Source organism: Geospiza fortis, unplaced genomic scaffold (assembly GCF_000277835.1).
Source record: "Geospiza fortis unplaced genomic scaffold, GeoFor_1.0 scaffold27, whole genome shotgun sequence".
Lineage (NCBI taxonomy): Eukaryota > Metazoa > Chordata > Aves > Passeriformes > Thraupidae > Geospiza > Geospiza fortis.
The window spans coordinates 3,547,997-3,557,871 of NW_005054329.1; the positions used below are offsets into that span (position 1 = coordinate 3,547,997).

General features: G+C 53.9%; 1 protein-coding gene across 1 annotated transcript in view; it reads left to right on the plus strand.

Moving 5' to 3' along the window:
- Window positions 1-9,875, plus strand: part of SARDH (sarcosine dehydrogenase) — a 25,855-nt gene that overhangs the window by 12,546 nt on the left and 3,434 nt on the right. Inside the window, exons 12-17 of the mRNA XM_014307114.2 lie at window positions 743-826; window positions 1,467-1,580; window positions 2,090-2,228; window positions 2,947-3,060; window positions 4,396-4,543; window positions 5,283-5,376. Coding sequence (XP_014162589.1) covers window positions 743-826; window positions 1,467-1,580; window positions 2,090-2,228; window positions 2,947-3,060; window positions 4,396-4,543; window positions 5,283-5,376 — 693 coding nt within the window. The remainder of the gene's footprint in view (window positions 1-742; window positions 827-1,466; window positions 1,581-2,089; window positions 2,229-2,946; window positions 3,061-4,395; window positions 4,544-5,282; window positions 5,377-9,875) is intronic.

The following is a 9,875-nucleotide window of genomic DNA, read 5'->3' on the forward strand; positions in this document are numbered from 1 at the left end:
TTTCTCTTCCAACTGGAGGGCAGAGGCTGGAGCAGTAAAACAGACACCCCTGCCCACCAGCCCCTGGTGTTTGGTTGACAGCTCAGTTGTTTTCTGTCACTGAGGATGCAATTTATTTTTTAATAGCACGTCTAATAAGTGATGCCCACTTGACTGACAGGCTGCTATTTATCCATGCAGCTCCAGAACATGTGCTGTGTTTTATAAATAGGCACTGAATGATTTCTGAGATGTTCAACAAAATCTATTCTTTTCCGAACTGGGGCTCCAAACAAGAATGTCTTAATGGATCCCTAATTAATTGCGTGCAGAGAGGCTTTCCTGAAAGCTCAGAGGAGGAATGAGAAGGTTGCTGTATAAATATTAAATGTTGTTATATAATTACTCTGTAAACATGGTGGGGAATCTTGCTCTCTGCATGTAGCATCTCTTGGTCAGCAATTTGGGCCCCCAGGGCAGGTTTTGGCGGGGTGCACAGCTGGGCTGTGGCTCTCTCTGCCTCTTGACCACCCTTGAGGAAAATATTCTGCCTGAGGGGGACAAAAATCAGGCAATTCTTAGGTTTTACACTGTTTTAAAAGACATTTTGGCTGATTTTGGCTGTTGATAGCCAAACCAAGGGGTCACAAATCTGGTCTTGAGCCCACATCTGTACCCGAGGAGGGGAGCCTGAGCGCTGCTCAAAGAGTTGTGAAAGGAATTTTTTTAAAAAAAGCTGTTTGTTCTCATTTCCTCTGTGCAGGAGCTGCTGCGGCAGGGCTGTGTTTTCCAGGAGAGGCACGGCTGGGAGAGACCTGGCTGGTTCAGCCCTGGGGGAGCAGCTCCAGTAAGAACACCTGGGGTTTGGGGGGATCCTCAGCCTGGAGAGACCAGCTGGGGTAGGACCCATCACAATGGGTGGGGATCCATCACTGTGGGCAGGGATTTTGGGGTGGAGACCTCTCACCAGGACAGGGATGCTATGGGGGGGACTCATCACTAAAGGAAGGGATGTTGGGATGGAGATCCATCACTGAGGGAAGGGATGCTGTGGACTCATCCTCATGGGCAGGGATGCTCTGGTAGGACCCATCCCCATGGGCTGGGATGTTGGGATGGGGATCCATCACTGAGGGCAGGGATGTTGGAGTCTGGATCCATCACTGAGGGCAGGGATGTTGGGATGGGGATCCATCACCAGGACAGGAATGCTCTGGTAGGACCCATCCCCATGGACAGGGATGTTGGGATGGAGATCCATCCCCATGGTCAGGAATGCTCTGGTAGGACCCATCCCCATGGACAGGGATGCTGGGATGAGGATCCATCACCATGGGCAGGGATATTGTGGTGGGAACCCATCCCTGTGGTGATCAGGGATGCCAGGGTGGGCACCCACCACCACAGCCATGTCTCCAGAAGTGGGGTGAATATCACAAGGAGTCCTTTGGCTTCAGCCTCATCTCCTCCTCCTCCCTGTCCCCCAGGTCCTGGACTATGATTACTATGGTGCCTACGGCCACGAGCGCCACAGGGACTACACCTACAACCGCCTGCTGGGGGACGAGTACACCTTCGACTTCCCCCCTCACCATGATATCGTGAGTGGGGCTGCCAGCCCCTCCTGCCCTGCCAAACTCCCAGCCAGCTGGGGGACTTGGAGGCAGCAGAATTTGTGCCCCATCTCTGCTTTGGGGGATGCTCGGAGGGAGGGGAAGCACCAAAACAGCGAAAAATGTCCCAAAAATATGAAATGTGTAGCCCGTGCTCAGAAACCTCAGGGGAGAGGCCATGGGAATTATGCTGTTGCTTTCCTGAAGTGTTGAGAGCAGCTTGGGGGAAAAAATCAGATTTGATAAAATTTGGGTGTTATTGATGATAACTGTCACTGAGTTAGCGAGGTGAGGAATGGGATCAGGCACTCAGGATGGCCTGTCAGGTTGGCTCCAGCAAATTCCTGATTCTTTCAGGGGCATTTTGAAGTCTTTAAAGGCATCAGGAGAGTGTCCTGGTATTGTTGCCTGTTATGTAAATGGTTTAATTTGTGTTTCCCTTTGTGGGCTGAGAGCGTGGCTCAGCCCCAGCTCTGCCGTGTTTGCTTTAATTGCAGATCAAGAAGGAATGTTTAACGTGCAGGAACGCCCTGACTCTCTTTGACATGTCTTATTTTGGGAAATTCTACCTGGTTGGACCCGAAGCTACGAAAGCAGCAGACTGGCTGTTCAGTGCTGATGTGAGCAAAGCCCCAGGTACGGCCTCAGCTCCTCCTTTTACTGGGGAAATCTCACCCCAAAACAACCCAGAAAAACCCAGACTGGCTTTTCCTCTCAGTGCTGCCTTTGCAGAGGGTTTGGGAAGAGGCTGCTCCCCGTGTCCTCACCACAGCCTGGGCTCTGCCTTGTTCACACAGGGGCTTGAGACTCTTAATTTCAGGGTCGTGGGTTCATGCCTCACGTTGGGCGCCAATTATTGGAATCAAATACCAATATAGCCCGATGGGACGTGCCTGGGTTCATCTGGCCCTGGCTGCTTGACCAAAGGCGGCAACTGTGGTGGTTTCACCTCAGAGACCCCTTTGGCTGGCTGGATGCTGCAGCAGCTCCGTGCTGTGAGCTCAGGGACGAAGGAGGGGGGTTTCCCTCTGGCTCCAGCTGTGGCTCACATCTGGTGGCGTGATGGGTGCTGGAGTAAATCAAGCACAACCCTCAGACAAGCCAGCTGTGGTTTGTTGTCCCCTTTTCTGAGGCTGGGAAGCAGCTTTGGGCATTTCCAAGGATGCAACTTCAGCTCCTCATACTGAAGAGGGAAAAACCATCATTCCTTCCCCCTGCCTGTGCTGGGACACCAATGGTCGGTCAGGGCAAAGCCAGCATGGGTGATTTAATGCCAGTGACGCCTTTTCCTGCTGCCCAGCTGCCTGTGCCGGGCTGGCTGATGGGCTGAGGATGGTGCCCCTGTGCCCCGCAGGCTCCACCGTGTACACCTGCATGCGGAACCGCCAGGGCGGCGTGGAGAGCGACCTGACCGTCAGCAGGATCAGCCCCGGGACCCCGGGCTCCCCCCTGGCCCCCGCTTTTGAAGGTAAAACCCTGACCAGCTGCATGGAGCAGCTCTGGCTGTGTTCACCCTCCCTGAATTCCCAGGTTTTCCTGCTGCCTTTTCAATGCACACAGAGACTTTTCCAGTCCCGGCCAGGTTTGTCCCAGCACCTCCTCCCTCCCTGGCACGCTGGAGGGGCTGCAGGCACTGGGCTGATTGCATTTTCCTAATGGCAGCCACCTGGCTTTTTCCACCTCCATCCCCCGGTGCCTGTAACCCGATTATGTCCCCTGTCCCCGGGGCCCTGCACTGCTCATCGCTGTTATTGGGTTTGTCCAGCCCTGCCTGGCAGCTCTGACCTCTGTCCCAGCCCTTATCAGCTGCAATTAAGGGGGACTGGAAGGCAGCAGAGCAGCCCTGGGGGCAGGAATGGCATTAGGCAGCTGCGGAGGAGGAGGATGCTGAGCTCGGTCTGGCCAGGCACGGTGGCCACAGAGCTCTGTCCCCATGCTGTGTCATCTTCAGGTGTGCCCTGTGCCATGGGGCAATGTCACCATGCTGTGTCACCTTCAGATGTGCCATGGGGCAATTTCACCACCTTCAGGTGTGCCATGGCAATGTCACCATGCTGTGTCACCTTCAGGCGTGCCACAGGGCAATCTCACTGTGTCCCAGCAGTGTGGGGTGTCTGTGATTTTTCCATCCCTTGTGGGAGGATCCTTCCTCCCTCCTGTCTGGGACACTGTCAGGGGAAGCAGGGTGGGAAGTGGCTGGCAGAGCTGCAGCTTTGTCGGGCACTGGAGGTGTTTAATCACAGCAAAGTCTATTTTTCCAATTACAGTAGGTGGCTGCACTTATTATCATGATGACAGAATACCAGAGAGCAATTTCGTAGTGGCAGGAAAGACAGAGGGAAGATTGATTACATATTAATCAGCTCTCAAACACCATCCCTGGGGATTTTTCCACCCAGGATTACTGAGGAGATGAAATTCTTCCTTGCATACAGTGGGAATTGTACTGTAGTGGTTATGGGCTGGTCAGTGGGGCATTCCCTGCTCCCACCTGTACCCACAGCTCCCTCCACACCTGAGGGTCTGTTCTGTGCCTGGATAAAAGTGCAGATGCTTTTGCTGCTGTTCTCAGGGAGTTTTTTCCTGTGATGCTCATCAATCACTGCTGATGGCCATTTGGTTTTCACTGTGCTGAGCCCCACAAAAAGCAGAGCCCCCAAAAAGCCTTCCCTAATCCCCCAACTCTTTAACCCTTTTATTGGCAGTCCCCAGCTGGGGCTGTGCAAGCTGGAGGTGCTCAGGGCTGCACTTGAGGCTGTGCAGAGCAGAACCAGCCCTGACAGTGCCCGGGGCTGTGTTCCAGGGGATGGGTACTACCTGGCAATCGGCGGGGCTGTGGCTCAGCACAACTGGTCCCACATCACCACCGTGCTGCAGGACATGAAATTCCAGTGCCAGCTCCTCGACTGCTCCGAGGAGCTGGGCATGATGAGCATCCAGGGCCCGCTGAGGTGAGAGGTGTGGGCTCCTCCCTGCAACCTGACCTGGGAGGGTGGAGGGAGGGATGGAGGGGCAGAGAGATGGAGGGAGGGATGCAGGGATGGAGGGATAGAGGGAGGGATGTAGGGGTGAAGGGAAGGATGCAGGGGTGGATGTAGGGATGCAGGGACGCAGGGGTGGATGTAGGGGTGCAGGGATGGAGGTGGAAGGAGGGATGCAAGGATGCAGGGGTGGAAGGAGGGATGCAGGGTGGAAGGAGGGATAGAGGGGTGCAGGGATGGAGGGAAGGATGGAGGGATGGAGAAAAGGATGGAGGGATGGAGGGAAGGATGCAGGGAGGAAGGAGGGATGCAGGGTGGAGGGAAGGATGCAGGGTGGAAGGAGGGATGCAGGGATGGAGGGAGGGATGAAAGGGTGGAAGGAGGGATAGAGGGGTGCAGGGATGAAGAGAGGGATGCAGGGATGGAGGGATGGAGGGAAGGATGCAGGGTGGAAGGAGGGATGCAGGGATGGAGGGAGGTTTGCCTCAGATGCAGGTCCCCACGTTGGGCAGGGGTAGGTGTGAGCCCCATGACAGCGAGTGCTGATGTGGCTGGGGTATCCCTCCACTTCCCACGGAACTGAAATTTCTTTTGAGGCTCCCACAGCACTGCACATCAGCCACCTCAGCTCAAGTCTGTCTTCCCAGCAAGATGAGGGAGCAAGATCTGGGGATAACCCTCCCTGCTCCCCTTTGCTGTTTCCCCACAGCCGTGCTGTCCTGCAGGAAGTGCTCGACACTGACCTCAGCAACGAGGCCTTCCCCTTCTCCACCCACAAAATCACCACAGCTGCAGGATGCCAGGTAGGAAGGGGACACTCCTTGAGCTGCCCAGGGAGCTCTGGGCTCTGTGCACCCACGAACCAAGCACAGAACCCCAGACTGGTTTGGCTTGGAAGGGACCTGAAAGATTGTTGGATTGCACTAAGCGGTTTCTTTAGTTATTGTTTTGTATTTTGGAATAGTATACAATACAAAAGATCATCTTGTTCCACCCCCTGCCATGGCAGGGACACCTTCCACAGTCCCAGGGTGCTCCAAGCCCCATCCAGCCTGGCTTGGAACATTTCCAAGGATCCAGGGGCAGCCACAGCTGCTCTGGGCAAATTGTTCCATCTCCCTCTGTTAGGAATGTGTCTGCCTCCACTTTATTGCAGAGAGGTTTTGTTGTGGTTTTTGTAGGAAAAGGCCAAAACCCAGAGTGAGAAAAGGGTGTTTCCCTCCCTGAGTGCCTGGCAGGTGCCATCCTGCTCTCCCAGGGGTGTCACAGCGCTGAGCCTGGGGAAGGGACAGGGTGACTCATGGCTTTGCAGTGATGCCAGAGGAATGAGAGATGCCTCCATGGATTAGGGCCAGCTTTAGTGATGAGATCTACCTGACACTCCAGACACTTTCCATTTCCCCCTCCTCATAAAAAAATGGAGACAATTTAATGCAAAGCCTGTCAGGTACTGGCAGCAGGGACTGGGCAGCCTGGGAGCTGCTGTTTGATCACAGGAGAAGCCTGACAGCCCTAAGCTTCCTGTACAGCACACATCATCCTGCTTCTGCCCAGCCTTCAGGGCTCACACAGGCCCTGAAGCTGTTGATTGAGCTTGAACACCCCAAATAGAAGAGCTGGTGACCATGAAGTGTCATTTTTCTCAAAGGAGAAATGTCCTAGGAAAACCTGCTGCTGGCAACTTTGGGTATCAGGGAAGAGCTTTAGCAAGGTTTCTTGGAGAAACTCTGGTTTCTCAGTGATGTTTATCCCGTGTGGAATATTCCTATGGTTGCAAAAACATTTTGAGGAGAGGGTGGGATTTGTACCTGCTCCTTTCCATGGAAGCCTGGGCAGGCCATGGTCCCAGAGCATCCCTCTCCTGCTGGATGAGCTGGCTGGGAGCAGGGACCATGCCCAGAACTCTCTCTGCTCTCAGGCTGGAGCCTGGTGGGGCATGAACGAGGTGAAGGTGAAGCAGTAAATCTCATAAAAGGCAGCAGGAGAGCCAGGAGCTGCAGCAGGCTGGATGTTAAGGAAATTGGGTTAAGCCACGTGCGGCCACTTTTCATTCAGAATTAAAACGGCTTTAATTCTCCTGCAGCTGCCTGCTGAAGAGATTGCTGCTAAATCAAATTAGAGCCTCTTGATTTGTGAGCAACAGCCTGGCCAGGCCTTAAGGTGGTTTAACCAAGGCACAGATCTTGCCCAAGTCAGATGAATCTCCAAAGCATTGCCATCAATGCACCCTGGGCTTTGGGTGCCCAGCAACTCCACCCACAGCGAGTTCAGTGTCCCTTGGAAGGCCTGGGGGACTTCAGAGCCAATCCACTGGTGCAGGTTGTCCAAAGTGCTGGATTTTAGTCTCCATTATTCCTCCCCACACCCTCCCCTGTCAGCCTGTAGCAGGCTGATATCATCTTGTAATAATCTGCTTTTGCCCTAAGAAAGGTGTGGAAATGTTCCTGTCTCCAGGAGTGTGATGAGTTTATTTGCATTTCACTTCAAGTTTGTTATAAATAATCCAGTCCTTCAAGGAAGATTGAGCTGGCAGAAGTTTTGTGGATTCTTTGGAGTGTAAATTCCCTGATGGACAGAGAGAAAAGCTCTCCTGTCTCAGGGGTGTGAGCTGGGAGGGGACTGCTGCCTTTCAGGAGGTCTCCTTTGTCCCACTGGACAATGAACACCAGGGACCCCATCCCACGCTGGAATTATAGTGGGAGGATTTCTCAGGGCAGCAGGCTGAAGCCTTTGCTGATATTATCACCTTCCAGGGGGATTAAACTGAACCCAGCATCTTAAAAAAGTTATCACCGAGATTTTCCTGCATTAACTCAGTAGTTGAACAAAATCAGCTGGAGTCAAAGGAGAGCTCCAGCAGAGTTAATGACTCTGGAAATTATGGATTGGTTTGTGAGTTTATATATAGAGTCTCTCATTGTATGGAACAGCAGAGAAAGGTCCCCCTTTGAATCTCACTGCTGGAGACAGAGAAAAATTCAGGTTTTCATTTTCTACGGTACCTAGAATTCTTTTGAATTGCTGCACAAAAGCCCAGGAATGGATGCTATTCCACAGCTCCAGCTGGAAGACCTGTTCCTATGGGAATCCAGCAGAGCTGCTGAGCGCAGCCCTTAGCATTCCCACCCTCCGTGGTGGGATGTGAATCCTGCCTGGGGCTCACACACATCCCAGTCCCTCCCTGTGCTGAGCTGACCACAGGCTGATCACCCCCATTTTCCAGGGTTTCCTGTTTTCTGTGGGCACTGCTCTTGCTGGGATGCTCATTCCCCTGGAGCGCTGGTGCTTTGAGAGGAACTTTCTCCCAGGAGTAAGTTGCTCTTGATTGTAAAGAGCACTTTAGCTGCAGTCCCATTCGGGGTTAACGAGCCGGGAAGTTGCCTGTCAATCCCCGGAGCATCTCCTGCCGCAGTGAAGATGGAAGCTGGCTGGCAGCAGCCTCTTCTCAGGCTGTTCCCTAATTAGATGACACCTTTGTGAAGAGGAAAAAAAGCTTCTCTGAGCCCCTTGTGCCCGTGCTCCGGGGGAAGGGAGTGCCAGCCTTTGTGCCTGGCTGCAGGGCTGTGCCAGGGACCAGGGCAGGGCTGGTCCTGGCACCTCAAAATAAATTCCCCATCCTGTGTTCCTTCCTCCTCCCCACTCCTATTGCAGAGGTTAAGGCCTCTTACAATTTAAAAATTGTAAATTCAGCTTGAGGATGTGATTTTGGTGCTGGGGGAAGCAGGAGTGGGTTTGGGCTCCCAGCTGTGCCCCCTGGCCATGCTGGCAGCACAGAGCCCAGGCAGCCCTTGGGCACTTCTGCCTGCTTTGGGCAGCAGCTGCTGGTGTCTGTTTGCATTTGGGATTACAGAGCACAGCTGGCACCAGCTCTGCTTGGGGCAAGAGCTCAGCAAATGGCAAAATGCAGCTTCTGCCCCAGCCCCAGCCAGAGCCAGCGTGGCCAGGCCAGCCCAAGGCCACCAGAGCCAGCCTGGATTGTGTCCTGAGCTGGGGACAGCTTTGTTACCAGCACAGATCACAGCCCAGAGAGGAACTGTGGGGTTAATCTCTCTCCCAAAGGCACCTCTGTGTCTGCAGTGGATGTACCCAGAGGGATGAACCAGAGGGGTTTTGTGGGGGAGGAGGTGGAGAAACGCAATGGGATGAATCAGAGGGAAAGGCAGCTCAGGCTCCAGGGCTGTCTGCAGGGAAGGTGCCTGAGCTGGGCCAGTCCCAGCTGGCCTGGAAGGCTTGGGGAATGGAGAATGTTCCAGAGGGACAGCAGGAGGGTGCCTGGGTGAGAAGCTGGTGGAACACAGGCAGGCCAGGCTGTTCCCTGGGGCTGCAGCCAGGCTCCAGCCCTGCGAATGAGGCTTCTCTGGAGAAGCACCGAGTCCCCTGTGCTGATCTGCTCATCCCTCCTTGGGGCTTCTGGCATTTGGTGTGGAGCTCATGTGACAGCTCAGCTTTGGGACACAACCCTGAGCATTCCCTGGTGGCACTGGGCCATGCCAGGAGCCTTGGGATGTCTCTGCTGTGGCAGCACTGCCCAGGAAGGAACATCCCTGTGGGAGGGACAGCAGTGATGCAGTGCCCCAAAAGCAGGACAGTCCTGCTGGGGACAGCTGCCCTGTCTCAGTGGATCAGCAGAGGGAGACAAAAGCTTGGCTGGAGCTGGAGCATCACATCTCAGCCCAGTGCAGTCTGGAGGCAGAGGATGCTGCAGCAGCCACCTCTGCCTACTGGCACTGATGGTAGCTGGGTTTGAGGTGCCAGGCTTAGGATGTCCAGAGATGAGAAATTCACTCTGAATCAACAGCAATGGTGATAGGGCCCCGACGGAGGAGGAATGATAAGGAGGAATGATTCTAAAGCTGAATCTACCAAGCACTCAACCCTGCACACAACTGCAATGAATTTTGTGACTGTCACCCAACAGTCCTGATATTCTTGGCCCTGACAGGCCAAGGAAACAAAACATTATTACTTTGGGTAAACAATCTCCATGTTGCATTCTGCTTTGGCACAAACACAGGCACAGCAAGAGATAAGAATTGTGCTTTCTTTGTCTGAGGTTCAGAGAATGTGAATCCCAGAAATATTCTTGGGAAGAATTGTGCCTCGCTTTTCTCTGTGAAGAGAAATGTGGGGCTACATGAGCCTGTCTTTGTGCAAGAAAGGCGAGCCCAGAACTGCCTTCCACCACAGTTCCCAGGTGTAGGACAGTCGGGACAGATGGAGGCCAGAGATCTCTGCAGCCAGGTCATGAAACTTGGTGTTCATTGCAAAGGGCCTGGGTGCAGGGCCCTGCTGGGAGCTGCCA